Source organism: Pagrus pagrus, assembly GCF_965226575.1.
Source record: "Pagrus pagrus genome assembly, chromosome: 2".
Taxonomy (NCBI): domain Eukaryota; kingdom Metazoa; phylum Chordata; class Actinopteri; order Spariformes; family Sparidae; genus Pagrus; species Pagrus pagrus.
Window position 1 is genome coordinate 24,144,091 of NC_140186.1, and position 19,071 is coordinate 24,163,161.

At 44.5% G+C, this 19,071-nt stretch overlaps 1 protein-coding gene across 1 annotated transcript; it reads right to left on the reverse strand.

The window, feature by feature from the left end:
- Positions 1-3,426: 3,426 nt before the first annotated feature.
- Positions 3,427-19,071, reverse strand: LOC311250341 (complement C3-like; the record flags this gene model as incomplete). Its single annotated transcript, XM_084341985.1, has 5 exons — positions 3,427-3,565; positions 4,651-4,792; positions 18,233-18,316; positions 18,424-18,516; positions 19,038-19,071. 5 exons carry the CDS (start codon positions 19,069-19,071, stop codon positions 3,427-3,429), a joined length of 492 nt encoding a protein of 163 aa, XP_084198111.1.

Consider the following 19,071-nt stretch of genomic DNA (forward strand, 5'->3'; position numbering starts at 1 on the left):
ACAAGACCATGATCAATTCTAACCTTTAGATTACTTTCTCACTTTTTGGGGCCAGATTTTGAGCAGGATATTCATTGACTTAGCCTACTTTTTCAATAACTAGAGCTTAACATTGATTATTTATCAGTTATGAGTGGCTTTTGTAAAGTGGGAGGTCTCTAGTTCTGAGGTAATCTGGCCTGGCTGAGTAACACAGCTATCAATGCCGACAAGCTACCATGAAGCGCTGGTGAAGACACACCGTTGGTCATGAATAATTTTTCATTCTGTGGTACAACACTGATAACATCTTGAGACTATCTCTCCACTCTGTTACATATTTCATATGTTGGGGAGTGGAGAGATAGTCTCTTCACTCAACTTTCAACAACAACACTGTCTTGAAGTCCAACTGACAACACATTTCAATGTGTCTTTTAAATTTAAGGCTTGTAGGAGAAACACTACTAATAAATGTTATTTATTAATCACTTGCGATTAATAAAGCACTTCTTTTATCTCTTTGACTAATCCGGAGAAATTAGACAAGGTTAACTTGAATCAATATCAATCAATTCTAAACAATTTATTCAATCTCATAACTGAAGCAGTGACTTCTACACACAGTTACCATTGGTTCTCCACATTAAAACAAACCTGCACAGACAACGACATACAGTTAAATATATTTATTTGGCTAAATAGTTAAGAGTAAATAAACTAAATGGCAAATTAAACAAATGATAAGATTGACAGGTAACAGAAAGATGCTGAGTCTGTAATGACTAATGTAACAAGTTTATGAATGAAATATGTGTGGATGGTGAAATTACGGGTTGTGTGAAAGCATTTAAATATTACGAGAATAATTTAATGCTAACAGAGTCCTAACCAAATTTCTCCTAAACTCAAAGAACCTGAATCAAAGCCAAAGACACCAACTCATATTTTATACGTGTGAATCCAGCAGGATGATGGATATTTAGCCTATTTTGGTTTGAAGAGTTGTCTTGTGGAGTCAGCAGGCTGCAGCTTTCGTCTCTGGCAGCCTCTCTGCCACTCAACTGCAGGCTGGCGGTCTCAGTCCAATAGCCGGCGGGGTGGCACAACTCATCCAGTACCCAGCGGGTGACAGTCTCGGTCCAATGCCCAGAGGGATGGCACCGCTCGTGAGCGTTGGGGGCACAGCCGATTCGGCTTGGCAAAATAATCTTTCTTTCGTTGGAAACCTGCTTGCACGGTTTCTTAAACAGCCGGTGGCTGTAACTTCTTCGTTAATGATGATGATCTTGATGAAGAGGATGGTCTTCTGTCGCTTTGAGTGGTGGTTCTTAGGCTCTGAGCGATTAACTAATTTAACTTCTTCGCTAAAATAACTGAAGGATGCTTCGGTGGCCTATCGAATAATCCTTAGTTACTTAATACGACTTAAAACTTGAAATAAGACTTTAAAATTAAAGTTCACTTCCTCTAAGTCAGGTCACGATACTTAACTGGGTAAAACAAATTAAAACAGAACTTCGTTCTGGTAGAAACTTAACGAAAGTTGTCAAAGTTCTTAAAAGAAATCGATCGTTACGGTGAAAAATATAAAAGTAAGAAAATTAACGCATGAGCAACTCTCCTGAGAGTGCTGTCTTGAAGAGAGTAAAAGCAGAGGAAGTAACAAGACAAAGTAACAAGAGAGCGTAAAAAAAAGAGAAGACTAACAAGAGTGAGAGAGGAGAATGCCTCTCAGTTTTATTAACACTGATATCAGACGTGACCCAAGTGGGCAGGCTGCCAGTGTTCACACTTTAGACAAGTTTATAAGTCTAAAACTTACAGAACTAACTAAAACATTTGTTGTTTTTTTTGTTTTGTTGTTTCAAAATCATGTTTCACCTTTCCCAGAATGTCACCATGGCTTAATATGTGGACTTCTTATTAACACAAATCACATGGCATCCCTAAATCATTAACATTCAAAAGAAAATTAAAACTTGGGCAAAACATCTAAACACACTTGATTATACTGTAGAACTGATCACTTATACATTTTTCTTTTAGTTCTAGCCTAATACTTTTGAAACAGGGAATATTTTAAACATTGACTGGTAACAAACAAAAATGTGTTAGAAAAGATCTTTTGAAACTTTGTCCAAATCATACCAGGGCTCACCACTAGAGGGCACTGTGGCTCCCTGTGAGTAGAATCAGTTCTATGAACTTTTCTTCCTGGTTAATAATATGTTAAAATTCAGAAGATTAGGTTCTGGCTTAATAGTTATTTTAACTTTGTTGAAATCTGGAAGAGTGTAGGGGCTTCTACATAGGAATGTAAAAAGATAAGAGAGGCAAAGGCGTAAATTACTGGGCTGTCAGCCGAGGATTAGGTAAAGAGAAGGGGAGTAAATTCACTCTGGAAAATGTGTGTGTGTGTTAATTAGATAGGAGAGAACAAAATGTTAGCAGTTTTTAGTCTCATTTACAGATGCAAAGACATTCAATTATAACATATAATTGTCAAAAGAGGTCCTTCGATCCTCTGATGCTTTGCAAGCGTGGATTCAATTGTGATCAACTGAACCTAGCTTGACCCATTAAGGAAAGGGTGCGAGTGTCTCTGGTTGAGCGGTGGTAAATTCAGTTTTACAACTAAGAAGGCCTCTGCAGACGAGTGCGATCGAGGAACTAGCATGTCTGTCAAGCATCCAAAGTGATATCTTTATTCTTAAGAAAATAAAGTTCCTTTGTCCAGATAGAGGTAATTAGAGACTGGATCCAGGGATGGAGCCTCCTGGTACAAGGGGTCACAGGGTCAGTTAAGCTATAAAAGATGTTTACCTTGCAGAGAAACAAGGCCTCAATTAATAGTTCAGATGAGAGGCATGTGTCCCTACAGGCTGATATATTTTATTATTAAAAGTTGTTTTTTAAGTGTGATATCAATATGAGAAATATCAGAAATTCTCAGCCAGCTGGAGGGATGTCTTGCTGTCTGTGGTGGATTTTTTTTCTGCTTTTACTATGAATAAAAGCATTAAGTAACATATCACAGCCTAATACCTCTCTTATCTCTGCTTCCCTGGCAGACACCCATCGTTGGGGGTCATCATTTGGACATTTAGCCTTAACAGTTTGGGCGTGTCTATTATGCGACCCAACCTCACAACAGTGACACTGAGCGATTTATAACAGTTATGCAGGGTTTTTGAACCAGACTTGGAGCTCTTGCAAGAGCAAACCACACCAAAAAAAGCAGGAGACATTAAGGATGAAATTATGAAAATGGATTGCTTGAGGCTCATTTGCTTGCATGGTGGAAATTAGCTTCAATAAGAAAATCTCACATGACACCATAAAGACTTCTTTTAATCAACAGAATGTACAGTAATACTGTGACTGCTGCATTTCATATCTCATACATGCACATGACATATTAAGATTAATGCCAAACAAAAGTCATTATATACATCTAGAGAGTGCGTACAGTTGGACAAGGTCCTCGATGCCCAGACAGGTCGGTCTGTATGCTGCAGTCTGACACTCAGCGTCTGTTGGCCAGTACTCTATCCAGGTTCTCTCACTAGGTACATACCGATACCTGAGGAGAGCAAAGGGAAAAACACATTGGGTCTTCATGTGGCCAGGTTTCGTTCATAGGCCACGGTTATAATCCATTTAATCCAAGGATAACATGTTGGAATTAAAAAAAAAAAAAAAAAATCAGAAATATCATACAGTAGGTGACACAAATGTATCTCCTGCCTCAGCCTGTACGACAGGAGATACATTTAAGCCTGTTCTGCCTGTTCTGTCATTGTGATGTGTCATTAGGATAATTTAGTAATTATATATTATTCAGGAACCAGTGATGGGCAAATTACTTTGAAAAAGTAACTAATTACAATTACAAATTACTTCTTAAAAAAGTAATTGAGTTAGTAACTCAATTACTCTATTATAAAAGTAACTAATTACTAGGAAAAGTAATTTTTGCGTTACTAAAACAAAGTAATATGTCAAAGAATTCGGCTTTTTAGAAGCATGTTTCACACGCCAGTTTCATAGAGTAGAACAGCATAGAGAGATAATTAACCTTAAACAAATATCCTTTGTTGTGTGTGTGCGCCGCACAGAAGCTACGTCGGTTTGTGTGTAAAATAAACTCCTACAAGGATTCGTCAATGATGTCACGCAGCTATACATCGTCAAGTCAGTTACTTCCTTGTTCCATATCCGCAAAACATGACCTGTCTTATCCTTGGTATTTATCGAAACCGTGTTGTACTAGTGTGCTCTCTACTCTGCAGCCCGCTTATGAAGTGAGGAGGAGGAAAGGAAGAAAAGAAAAAACAATAGCCTAGAACTCATGCTGGCTGCAGGCTTTTTTTTTTTTTTTACCATGATCGCGCTGGGGCCCCGATTTTAGTAACGGCAACACAAGTCATGTTAGTAACGGAAACGGCGTTAGTAACGCTGGATAAAGTAATTAATTAGATTACAAATTACAGAGGAATGTAACGGCGTTACGTAATCGCGTTTATTCTAACGGCGTTAGTCTCAACACTGTCAGGAACACTACCATGTCAAAACTTACAATGTAGGCATAATAGATTAGCTCAAATGCAGCATATGTAGCACACACACACACACACACACACATACACAAAGAGAAAACAAACTCACGATCGACTCTGTTCTTCTCTGTGAATTTCTTTGGATCCGCCCATGATAAGGTAGGTTTTGCCTGGTCTCAGATCTAAAGCTGCTCTGCAGTGTGGATGACTGATGAATATAACAGGTTTACCCATAAGACGCACACCACTTCCTGTCGTTTGAATACATAGTGAGAGAAGAGAATACAGAAGAACATCGTTAACTACATGTACTGCAAACCCCACAAACACATATCCAAGTCATGCATCGATGCTCACAGTTTTGTTTTCGATTGCTTTGAACACAGTTTTCAAAACTGTTGAAAACACATTCAAAGTTTTGATTCTGCAGTAACTATATATCAGAAAGATGTCAATTACTGTCATGCAGTCTTTGTAATGCCAACTGTAACAGAAGTTATTTAAGGTGTTGCACTGTGAGTGACTATATGATCCTCTTGCATAGAAATCATGCTTGTGTTTTGAAATAATTATTTGTTACCAAGTCAAGGTTAGTCATGTTTTGATAGTTTTATGTAAACACGTTTTTTTTTGCATTTTGAATAACCCTCTAGGCGCCAAAGTTGCATTATTGCGACAGGCAACATTGCTGAATAAAACGGCCCATATCTTTAAATCTACTGCCTTGTGCTGTTACTGCTTGCTACCACTAGATGGCCACTAGATTCAGCTTCAATCCTGATGTCATTTGTGGGTGTGTTTCTGTGACAGTGGGCTCTGTCACCGAACCCGGCAGCTTCCCCCTCATAACACACCTGTAATCTCCCCTCTGTTTGTTAGCTGCAGCAGTGAGTGCACGCACCGTTTAGCAGCTAATGGCTAACCCTTTCAGAAAATACACACACATAACCCACGTAACCCTCCGTGAAATAAAATGACGAGAGCAGTAAGTCAATCATACATGGTTTACTGGATGAAACTGAGTACAGCAATTACAACAAGTTTTACTTTTACTTATCGTGTTAGACCGGCAGACGCGGGACTGGACTTCTTTGTTTGGTCGCGTTTCCGTGGTTGCACTTCCGGGGTATGGGTGCTGCATCGGGACAAACCAGACTAGCGCTCTAGTGAGGCTTTTTAAGCGAAGTAGTCCCAGGGAAATGGTAAATTAGGTGAGCTCACGGGGAGGGGGAGATAACTGAGGTAATAAACTGGCCCAGAGCATATGTGACGAATGAAGATGTGAAATGTAGGTGGTTTTCCGGCATTTGCCAAAGAGACTGTTTTTCATGTTGTGTGATTGCGGTTTTAATATCATATGCCTATGCTTACCTGGTAACTTACTAATGTCTGCTGATATGACATCCCTGCATGTTTGGTTTGGACCATGGGGGCTGTGGTTACTGGGCTTAAAGCCGGCTGAGGAAACCTGGTTAAGGGTTAGTTGAAGCTGGGTCCTAAAGGGAGTAGGATCGCTGAGCCTGAGAGACACGTTTTGTATATATACTAATTTTGGTTTCTCATCATTTTGTACACACATGTGGATCCATTGTGGCTTCTTTTCTTTTTGTCACTGTTTGCACGGCTAAAATAAATACACCTTTGCACTGAAGTGCTATTGTGGTTGGACCATCATTTTTGTTTTAAAGGGGCTGTTGAACCTTAAAGCGCCTTGCAGCGGCCTTTTCTGACAGTTGGTGGCAGCGGTGGGATGGTCAACCGCAAAGCCCAAGCAAACAAGGCCAAAAGAAGCCTCAGATCACAGACTGATCCTGAGGAAGGAAAAACAATTGACACCACGGACGAAGAAGAGGAGAAAGGAAAAGGGGCCAGACCTAAGACCCAGACTGCTCAATCTGCAACAACTGGTCAAAATGCTGAATTTCTGGGGATGATGAGATGCTTCATGGATGAACAGCAGAGACGAGAGACACTACGACCAGCCAGACCGCCAGAACCTCAGCAGCAGCGGGAGCCGGCCGTCCAGAGCACCTCCACAGCTGCCGCAAGGTGCGGGTTGCCAACGACAGCACCACGGCGATCAGGTGGAGCCATGGGAGGATATGATGATCAACATTCCCAGGCATATCTGTGGCAAGCGTCAGTGGAGCCCTCTGCAGGTGCAAACCGATCCGATGACGACCACTCTCTGCCATATCGCCAAGAAAGAGCATCCATGGAGAGGGGGTATATGCATGACCCGAAGATGCCAGTTTACCAGCAGGGGGAAGATATTGAAAACTATATCCTCCGCTTTGAATGAATAGCTCGCACCTGGCAGTGGCCAACAGAGGAGTGGGCCTGTCGCCTGGTGCCCTTGCTGACCGGACGAGCCCTGGAAGCTTACTCAGCGATGGATGAGGACCAAGCTGATTCCTACGACGATCTGAAGGAGGCGTTGTTGCAGAAATTCGACATCTCTTCTGAGACCTATCGCCAGCGGTTTCGGGGGACAGCCATACCACTGGGAGAGACCCCGACGGAGACATACCATCGGCTCAAGGGACTCTACAGGCGGTGGATACGACCGGAGCAGCTCAGCAAAGAGGACATAGGAGAAGCCATCATCCTGGAGCAGCTGCTGCAGGTTTTTCCTGCAGACAATCGGTTGTGGGTGAAAGAGCATGAACCACAGGATGGACAGGCTGCAGCTAAACTGGCCCAGCAGTACCTAAATGCCCGCAAAGGGGTTCCGCCACGTCACTTATCATCCCTGCCTCGAGCTACTCGGGATGTCAGAGACAGACACAGCACTGGAGGTGACACAGGGACCTGGGGGAATAGACGGAGAGAGACGGGCAGAGACCGAGATGGTACTGGTAAGGGACTTATCTGTTTCTATTGTCAGCAGCCTGGCCACAAAGCATCTATGTGTCCAGCAAGAAAGCTCAGTAGCTACTGTTATGTGCCTAGAGAAGAGGAAAAACAACAGAAGGAGACGGATGCTACTGGCTGTTATAATGTTGTGGTGAATGGACAGGTTTTACATGCACTGTTGGACACTGGGAGTGTAATGTCACTAATCAAGGCGTGCTATGTTCCAGAGGGAAGTATTAGCTATACCCATACCACGCCAGTTCAATGTGTACATGGGGACCAGAAGTGGTATCCTATGGCAGAGGTTACTGTGACTATCAATGACCAAATGCATCTGCTGAATGTTGGGGTGATTTCTGACTTACCGGTAGACATGATCTTCGGGAGGGACATGCCTGTGCTACATGATTTGTTGTCATTACCCGGGGAGGTGACCGAACCGATAGCAAAGAATGTGGTTGGTGCTGTGGTTACGCGGGCCCAAGCGAAAGCGGGTTTGCAGCCACTCCCAGACTTCTGCGATAGTCTGCTGGAGGGCGGAACCAAAGGTCCAAGAAAACAACGCCGCCAGCGGCGAATTGAAAAATATCTGGGGAAGCCACTGGTAGAGCCCGAGGCAACTGGCCTCAAGGCACCAAATTGGGAGATACCTGAAAATATAGCAAGTCTCCAGGCACAGGATAAAACATTACAGCGATTGTTTGCTAAGATCAAGGGGACAGAAGAGGTCAGTGCTGTTAATCATTGTGGGGAGGTGTTATGTGTAGAGGGTGGTGTGCTGTACCTTAGGGAGGGGGAGAAACGACGACTAGTCGTCCCTGAAAGGTGTAGACACATGGTGTTAGAGCTGGCACACACCATTCCTTGGGCCGGTCACTTAGCTCATCAGAAAACCTACCAGAGAATCAGTTCACGTTTTTACTGGCCCGCCATGTACACTGATGTTATGGCCTTCTGCAACACATGCCCCATTTGCCAAACCACTAAAGCCGTCCCTAAATCTGACAGAGCCCCGCTGTATCCTTTGCCGGTGATCACTACACCATTCCAGCGCATTGGCATGGACATTGTAGGTCCATTAGAGAAGAGTCAGACAGGATACCAGTATATACTGGTTATCTGTGATTATGCCACCAGGTATCCAGAGGCCTTCCCCTTGCGTTCCATTACCACACCAAAGATCATTAGCGCACTGGTACAGCTCTTTTCTAGAGTGGGCTTCCCAGAAGAAATCCTCACTGACCAGGGGACAAACTTCACATCGCGCCTAATGAAACAGCTTCACCACCAGCTGGGCATCACCGCTATCTGCACAACACCATACCACCCGCAAACGGATGGGTTGGTAGAACGGTTTAACCAAACCTTGAAAAACATGCTGCGAAAATTTGTAAGTGATACAGGAAGAGATTGGGATAAATGGTTACCGTTTCTACTCTTTGCCTATCGGGAGGTGCCACAGGCTTCAACTGGCTTTTCCCCATTCGAGCTGCTGTATGGAAGGTCCGTGCAGGGTCCGTTGGACCTCCTGAAGAAACACTGGGAGGCCCCGGCCAGCGGTCCAGGTAATGTAGGAGTGGTGCAGTTTGTTTTGCAGATGCGTGACCAGCTGGAACAGTACCGTGAGGAGGCCCAGGAGAATCTGAGGAAGGCTCAGCACAACCAGAAGCGCTGGTATGATGAGCACGCTCGACGGCGGGAGTACCAGCCAAATCAGAAGGTCCTCTTACTCCTGCCCACTTCAACCAGCAAACTCCTGGCGAAATGGCATGGGCTATACACCATCACCAGGAAGATGGGACCCGTCACCTATGAAATCCACCACCCAGACCGTGGCAAGCAGAAGCAGACCTACCATGTCAATTTAATAAAGGAATGGAAGGAGCGGGAAGAGAGACCAGCCAAAGCCATGATGGTGAGGAGACTGGAGGAGGATGAAGGCCCCTGCAACATTCGAGCCTGGCAAGAGCAAAAGCCGGCGGATCTAAGTCACCTGAGCGAGGACCAACGAGTGGACTTACAGCAAGTGTTCAGGAAGTACCCGAGCCTGTTCCAGGAGAGACCAGGGAAGACGTCAGTGCTGCAACATGTGATCCACCTGAAAGATTCCACACCCATTCGGCAAAGGCCCTACCGCCTTCCCGAGAGCCGGCTAGAGCCCTTCAGGAAGGAGATCATGATCATGAAAGAGCTGGGAGTCATTGAGGCCTCATGCAGTGAATGGTGCAGCCCAGTGGTCATCGTGCCCAAAAGGGATGGGACACTCCGAGTCTGTATGGATTTTCGCAAGCTCAACGCTGTGTCAAGGTTCGACGCTTATCCAATGCCCCGGATAGATGACTTGATTGAGAGGATTGGCCGGGCCAAGTATATCACCACCTTAGACCTCTGTAAAGGCTATTGGCAAGTACCACTGGAGGAGAAGTCTCGTGAGTACACCGCCTTCCAGACGCCGATGGGCCTATACCAGTTCACTGTAATGCCCTTCGGACTTCACGGAGCTCCAGCCACCTTCCAGCGGCTGATGGACCGTGTGCTTCAGGGATGTGAAGATTGCTGTGCCGCCTATCTCGATGATGTGGTCATCTATAGCGACACGTGGGCCAATCACCTCCATCATCTGCAATATGTCCTCAGCCAAATCCACAAGGCCGGCTTGAGTTTGAATCAGAGGAAGTGTGACTGGGCACGGAGTGAGGCGCAGTATCTGGGATACCATCTGGGTGGAGGCCAGATCCGACCTCAGGTGGACAAGCAGGAGGCCATCCGCAATAGTCCCCGACCGCACACCAAGAAACAAGTCAGATCCTTCCTAGGCCTGGTAGGCTGGTATCGGCGATTCATTCCGGATTTCGCAACCATAGCAGTCCCCCTGACAGACCTCACAACTAAGGCAGCCAAAAATCCAGTAGAGTGGACTAAGGACTGTGAACAAGCGTTTGCCACATTGAAGACCCGCTTGTGCTCTTCACCTGTCCTGCAGAGTCCCGACTTCACCAAGCGCTTTCTGGTCCAAGTGGACGCCTCCGCTGTCGGCCTCGGGGCGGTACTGGCACAAGGAGAGCCTGGAGAAGAGCGACCTGTGCTGTACCTGAGTCAGAAGTTGCTGCCACGGGAAACCCGGTATTCGACGATTGAAAAGGAATGCCTTGCCATGAAATGGGCCTTGGACAGCCTGCGTTACTATCTACTTGGAAGGGAGTTTGATCTGGACACCGATCATCGGGCCTTGACCTGGTTCCAGTCAATGAAGGACCGGAATGCAAGAGTGACACGGTGGTACTTGGCTCTACAACCGTTTAGGTTTAACATAAGGCATAAAGCGGGGAAGCAGAATGTAACGGCAGACTGCCTTTCCCGATTGCCGATCCTCGCCAATCTGGAAGAGAAGGGGGTAAATGTGACAGTGGGCTCTGTCACCGAACCCGGCAGCTTCCCCCTCATAACACACCTGTAATCTCCCCTCTGTTTGTTAGCTGCAGCAGTGAGTGCACGCACTGTTTAGCAGCTAATGGCTAACCCTTTCAGAAAATACACACACATAACCCACGTAACCCTCCGTGAAATAAAATGACGAGAGCAGTAAGTCAATCATACATGGTTTACTGGATGAAACTGAGTACAGCAATTACAACAAGTTTTACTTTTACTTATCGTGTTAGACCGGCAGACGCGGGACTGGACTTCTTTGTTTGGTCGCGTTTCCGTGGTTGCACTTCCGGGGTACGGGTGCTGCATCGGGACAAACCAGACTAGCGCTCTAGTGAGGCTTTTTAAGCGAAGTAGTCCCGGGGAAATGGTAAATTAGGTGAGCTCACGGGGAGGGGGAGATAACTGAGGTAATAAACTGGCCCAGAGCATATGTGACGAATGAAGATGTGAAATGTAGGTGGTTTTCAGGCATTTGCCAAAGAGACTGTTTTTCATGTTGTGTGATCGCGGTTTTAATATCATATGCCTATGCTTACCTGGTAACTTACTAATGTCTGCTGATATGACATCCCTGCATGTTTGGTTTGGACCATGGGGGCTGTGGTTACTGGGCTTAAAACCGGCTGAGGAAACCTGGTAAGGGTTAGTTGAAGCTGGGTCCTAAAGGGAGTAGGATCGCTGAGCCTGAGAGACACGTTTTGTATATATACTAATTTTGGTTTCTCATCATTTTGTACACACATGTGGATCCATTGTGGCTTCTTTTCTTTTTGTCACTGTTTGCACGGCTAAAATAAATACACCTTTGCACTGAAGTGCTATTGTGGTTGGACCATCATTTTTGTTTTAAAGGGGCTGTTGAACCTTAAAGCGCCTTGCAGCAGCCTTTTCTGACAGTTTCTATGCAAAATATCTGAGAAAAAAAAGTTTGAAACCCGACACCAGCTGTCAGAGAGGAGAGAGCAGCGGAGCGGTGGCAGGAGCGTGCTGAACAGATAGAGAGACAGATAGCGATTTTTGTAATAAAAAACAAAATGCCCAGAGCACTTTACAGTGGGGATGAGGTGCTTGCACAGATCTTTACTGATCGCGATTCAGAAGGGGACGATTTGCCCTTTGATGACGATCGCTCGTCAGAGACAAGTGACTCTGACGATGCTGCAGCTGCACACACTGTCACACAAGCAACCTTTTACCTGGTGATATACAAATTAGATTAGGAAATGTACTCCTATCAGATTCCTGTTCATTTACTCTGAGGATGAGAGGATGAAAAAATCTATGAAAAAATGAAATGAAATGAAAAAAAATCTACTGTGTAAATATGTTCAGAATTCCGTTTTACTAAATTTTACCTGGTGATATACAATTAGATTAGTAAATTTACTCCAATCAAACTCCTGTTCCTTTATTTTGAGGATGAGATGACGATATAATTTTTTGTTTTTTTCTGTGTAAATATGTTCAAAAATCAGTTTTACTGAAAGTTATGTAATCCAATATGGCTGCCACCTGGTGACGTCACAACATGCAAATTAGATGAGTAAATTTACACCTATCACAAACTTTAGGTCATTATGAATATTTTTTTCATTTACACTATGAATTTATCTCTCACCACTTCCAAGCTACAGCCTTTTGAAATCTTAAAATCCAAACGGAATATTTTCCTAAATAAACTCTGGCGCCTAGTAGTGGTTCTGAACAGAAACGTTGTTACGTGATATAGGTGTGTTTCTGCGTTAAGAGCTTAGAAAAAGTATCTTTAGTTAATTGCTTGTTAGGAGCACAAAAACTGGGTCGCACTTTATTTTGAGTGTAGTACACTAATGAGATGTAATAGCCGTACTTTTTTAGAAATAATGTGTTCTTTATTAGACAGTCAACATACACCGTTATACAGTAAGCAATCTAATAAAGACGTAATAAGTCATAATTTGTATTAAATTAGGCAAAAACTAGAAATATGTTCTTTTTTAGAAAAAAAAAAATGTGTGATATCCTAACTAACTAAGACGTGTTGCACTGGTGCCGGAGGGTTTGTAGACTGCTAGTTTTTACAGAGTTCTGCGTGAGCTTTGCTGGGGCTTAACGAGTTAGCTGCATGTGAAAACCACACCCGTTTTAATTCTCCCTTTGCTGTGGGCTGCTCCTGCTACAAGCTAATGCGATGCTAATGACCCAGTAGGTGTCACGGTGGAATAAAATGGACTCTGTCAGACAATTAATCCTCAAGATAACAACAAAGGATGACAAAGGCCTGTGTCAGTATGAGAGAGCAACTAGCGCAGTAAACATAATTATTTTCTGATTTCCTCGTGGATCATAGCTACAAAAACATTTCATGTCATTGCAGATCAACCTGCACATGAGATGATAGAGACTGACCCCGACCCAGATGTTAGCCTGGGCCCACAGTCACTGCACATTGGTAGCCAAAGTAAGCGGGAGCACACTGCAAGCAGCTGAGATGACGGCCTACCAGGCTGGAGAAATGCAGTCACACAGTGAGGAGGGGACGGACTTTTTAAAACTACATGTTGCTGGAAATGTTTCTCAGAAGTAAAGAATTGCACTGGACCAGCCGAACAGGTTGTCTGATGTGATGTGTCTTGGTGGGACCCACAGATGAAGTCGTTCACTGTGGATTTCAAAATGGACTCTGAACTGAACTCAGTTTCCCAGAAGTCCCCAGTCTTCACACCTAGGTGCAAATTCAGCTTTGAGCTACTACCTCTGACCAGGTAGTCAAAACTCCAACTCCTTCCTTTGTTCTCTCTCTTCTCCACCGCTCTTCTCCACCTCTCTCCCCACGGGGCTGCCTGCCCTCAAGTTCTCTTGTCCTGGATTCTTCTGGGCCTAACAGCTGCTGAGAGCTGCGAGCTACATTTCCAGCAGGCCCAAATAACTTCTCTTCACTGCAGCGACATGACGTCCTGCTAGTATTCCAGATCAGTTAGCACCAGCAGCTGTGACACAAAGCTTGCCACCTAAGTCCACAATCTGAGGAACACCAAGCAAGTTAGCACCAAGCTGCCATCCTTGCAAAGGAAAGGAGCGACCAGGTTCCTCCACCCACTGTCTTTCATCAGACCTTGCACAGCAAGAACAGCATTGTTCAACATTGGAAGTACAACCTGCTCCTGCTTGGCTCATCAGCCAAGGAACCACCAGCACCTTTTCTTCAAAGACTGGTAACATTGAACTGGGCCTAGATAGCATAGCATAGCACAGCTAAACACAGAACTGCTTAACTCTGGTTGATGTAATGCATATGTGTTCAATCTATGTGTTTGTTCACTGTTTTGGTGTTACTGTGATCTCAGGTCAGGTTATTGGTAGTTTGCCTTGCTACAAGGCTAATTTGACTTTAGTTGAATTATGCTTCACACAGACTCAGGGTCTGTGCATGCAACTAACAATCTTCTATAACCTGACATCAGGTCACACACACACACACACACACTCCTTTAGCCTGGAGCGTATCAGCGTGATAACAGTGAGCACATGATGTGAGAACCACCATTGTTTCTTTGTTCTGCCACACACACACACACACACACACACACACACACACACACACACACACACACCTGTGTATATAGTACATGTTAGTGTGTTTTCATCTTTGTGTTAAATAAAAGACTTCTTGAACCTTCACGCTGTCTATTTAATATTGTACAAGAGTGAATGTTGCCAACCTCTACTCTGTCAAGAACTCCAAAATCCTTCAACCATTACTAGCTGTCATGGTAATTTTGGTTGTAGTTATTAAGTTAATTATTAATCAGAGTCATCAACTGACAGTTGAGTACCTTTATATGAGACTGATTTGGTGAATTCGCTATCTTTTCCCTTCTTCAAGGGTGGTGCCCCGAGGTGATCTAATGGAAATTGGATCTTATTATTTATCATAATTAATAATTATCCCTGATAATTATTGATAGCCAAATTTAACCCAAAACTCCCTATTAATGTTGCATGAAGCACTACATTATGGTGCCTCGTGTGAGGAAGTGTACAACATAATGGTGCCTCGTGTGAAGTGTGTACAACAGTCTCTGAGTTATATTTTGTCCAGGTAAAGGAAGCTGTGAACTACTGCTGGTGAGTAAGGAGAAATTGTAGATTCAGTGTTTAGGCATTCTGTGAGGAAATTAGTTGAAATATTTACTCTTGTCTAGATACTTTTTGTGTCAATTCTTGTGAGACTGTTGAAGCTGAGTAGCTATCAGTGAGTTTAGGCCAAGTCAGGTGTGTTGAATAGGCTTGATTGCAGGACGGAGCTAAGCCTGCATGAGGTAAATGTAGCACATATGGGCTAGTCACTACAGCGTCAGCTGCAGCGTCAGGACAGCCAAACAAAGACTTAGGGAGTCTCTCTGTGGGAGTCCATCGAGGGTGTCCAAGTAACTCACTGTCCACCACAGATCGCAGCCATGAGTCCCTCCCAATCCCAGTCATGACATCAAACCTGAGAAGATTTCACCGGAGACCAATTGCTCGAGGCTGTAACCCAGCCAATCTCTGTTACCCAACATTCTCCACCGGTACAGAACTCGAAGTACTAGGGGGACTATGGAATTGCCAGTCTGCAGTCAAGAAGGCGGACACCATTTCAGCCTATGCCTCCCTGCAGACTCTTCGCTTCCTGGCCGTCACAGAGACCTGGATCACTCCAGAAAACACTGCCACTCCAGCTGCCCTCTCAACTGCCTACTCATTCTCACACTCCCCGAGACAAACAGGTCGAAGAGGAGGAACTGAACTCCTCATCTCATCTCGTCCTAACCCTCGACCACCTACCCAGATCTGCATTTGAATTCCACGCTGTCTCTGTCACCCTTCCTTTTAAGCTCAACATTGTGGTGTTCTATCACCCTCCCGGTCCTCTCAGCGACTTCTTTGATGAGATGGACGCCCTCCTAAGCTGCTCCCCTGACGATGGCACACCACTCGTTGTCCTGGGTGACTTCAACATCCCCCCAAAGAAGCTGCACTCATCTGAATTCATCAACTTCTTCTCCACATTTGACCTCACACTCTCCCCCTGTCAATCCACCCACTGGACCGGGAACCAACTTGACCTTGTCTTCACAAGGTCCTGTAGTACCTCGGCACTCTCTGTTACCCTGCTCACTGTGATCGACCACCACTTTGTTGCTTTCTCTCTCCCCTTGAAGTCCACCACTTTCCTCGCCCCTACACCTTGCACGGTCACCACCCGCCGCAACCTGAAATCCCTCTCTCCCGCCACTCTCTCCTCAACTGTTCTTTCCTCACTACCATCACAGAACAATTTCTCTCTAATGTCCACCGAGGAAGCCTCCTCCACTCTGTTATCCTCCCTCTCCTCCTCTTTAAAAACTCTCTTCTTTCATTCCTCTCTAAAACCTCCTTGACCCTAATCAGTCAGGCTTCAGGACTGCTCCCTCCACTGAGACGACCCTCCTCACAGTGACACTCCATGCCGCCAGAGCCTCATCCCACTCGTCAGTCCTCATTCTCCTCGAATTATCCTCTGCGTTTGACACAGTCAACCACCAAATCCTCCTCTCCACTCTGGCCGAACTTGGCATCGCTGACTCTGCTCTAACCTGGTTCAAATCATACCTGACAAATCGCACCTTTCAGGTCATGTGGAATGGCTCCTTGTCCTAACCCTGCTTTCTGGAAACTGGTGTCCCTCAAGCCTCAGTACTAGGACCACTTCTGTTTTCACTATATACTAGATCACTAGGCTCTGCAATCACATCACATGGATTCTCTTATCACTGTTATGCTGACGACACCCAACTGTTTCTCTCTTTCCTCCATCCTCCAATACCCACATTGCAACGTGCATCTTGGAATGTCTGGCAGACATCTCCGCTTGGACGCATCATCTCAAGCTCAACCTTAGTAAAACTGAACTCCTCTTCATCCCAGGGAAAGAATGCCCTCACATGGACCTGTCAGTCACTGTCGAGGCCCGATCCTGCAGATTTGCCCTCTACAACATCCGCAGGATCCGGTCTTTCCTCACAAAGGACGCAACACAACTCCTGGTCCAAACGCGGGTCATCTCCCACCTGAACTACTGCAACTCGCTCTTGTTCGGACTCCCAGCCTCTGCGACTAAACCGTTGCAACGTATCCAGAATGCTGCAGCACGCCTCTTTTTCAATCTACCCAAATTCTCCCATGTGACCCCCCTCCTCCATGACCTCCACTGGCTTTCTGTTGCGGCCCGCATCCGATTCAAGACCATGGTGCTGGCCTTCAAGGCCGTCAATGGAACTGCACCAATCTAACTCCAAACACTGGTCAGACCACATGCCCCAATGTGAGCACTTCACTCAACTACATCAGCTGGCCGGCTGGTACCGCCATCGCTAAGAGCAAACAAAGGCCGCTCAGCGAAGTTGCGACTCTTCTCTGCTTTGGTGCTCCAGTGGTGGACAAACTCCCGACCAATGTCAGGACAGCAGACTCACTCGCTATCTTCCGCAAAAGAATCAAGTCTCACTTGTTCAGATTTCACCTCGACCCCGCATAGCATGACTCCCTCCACACCCCCCCCCCAAAAAAAAAAAAAAAAAATGCACTTGTATGTGTTTACCCTTAGCACTTAAACCATAGCACTTATGTACTTAAGGTATCCTTGATGAATAGCAGCTACCATGCTCGGATGAGGGCTTGAAAACTGTTTCTATTTTTTCTTTTCTACTTTATCAACGGTGATATGTTGTGGTTTCTGGGTCTTTTCTTGTAACAAATGTACTTATTATAAGTCGCTTTGGACGAAAGCGTCTGCTAAATGCCCTAAATGTAAATGTAATCCACCTCTAGAATTTAAAACAAATTATGGATTTTTATGTGTTATTAGTGTACCTAGCTTAAGTAAAAACCACATAATTTTCTTTGCCTTATGTGGTACAAATTATGGCTTATAACGTCTTTATTAGTTAACTTAGCGTAAAGCTGCGTATGTTTACTGTCTATTGAAAACCATATTATTTCAATTGTTTGCCTAATTTAATACAAATGAAGGATTATTAACTTTTATTAGATAGTAAACAAAGACAATTAAAAGCTAAGTACACAAATAAAGTAATACTGTCTAATATAGACCACGTTGACAAAAAGTAGAGCTTTTTACATCTTATTAGTGTACTCTTAAATAAAGTGCGACCAAAAACTGTATGAATCATTCAAACTTTAATGATAAAAGTTGTTGTAAGTATTTTTTTGTATTGTATCTGCATTCTGTAATTAAAACACAACTACATGTGCAGCATTGAATTGTTTTGGAGATCCACCTGGACATCTCAAGTATGAAAATTATTCTTCTGTCTGTCTTGAAAACATTGTGAGGAATGGATGGAAAATGGTCATGAAGGAAAGAGGGGATTAATACTCACCTTCCTTGATGACTTGAACTATCCGTGCTGTGTAAATATCAGCGGACAAACCGTCTGTGAAATTCTCCACTCTGACTTTGAACACTGAGAGGATACAAGTTGCAGATTGTAAGCTCACTAGCTCATTCTCTCTCTGTCTCTCAGACACACACATGCTTACTAGTGTCGTTGGCTCATTAACACACACTTACCAGAATCTATTCGGCTGGCTGGTGTGATCTCACCAGCCTTAGCTCTACGCTCATAATTGCTGATTAGGCCCTTTCTCTGATGACCACAGTTCTCTGGAAATACACAATGGGCACAAAATAAATACACAACTGATATCTCAAACGAATGAGCACATGAGCATGTCTGTAGGTTTGTGTGTGTATTTGTTGTTATAACATCTTTGTGTTGTTGCGTCAGTTCTAAAAACAGTAAAAGCTTGTCTTGAAAATATCACTAATAATGCCACTGAAAGTTAGAAAGTTAGATCTGAAGAATTGCAATGAGAAATTCAGCAATTTAAACCTCACTGACAAGCATTTATGCTGTTGTGTGATGTTCCTTATTAGTTAGAAGGACACTACTTTTATGAACTGACTGGCCTAACATGCTTAAAGGTGCAATCAGGGGTGGGTGCAATCGGTTTCTCATATGGGCAGTATGGGCAGTCGCCCAGGGCGGCATTTGTTGAGGGGCGGCATTGAGCGCCCTCAAAAAAAAAAAAATACCGAGCGGACAGTCGCCTACAGTAACCGGCTCTGTAGCAGCCACCTCTGGACTTATCTCGTCATCTCGGTGGATTGACCCCGGTGCTGACCAGTACCGGCTGCCTTAAATTTGTTTGCATTCAT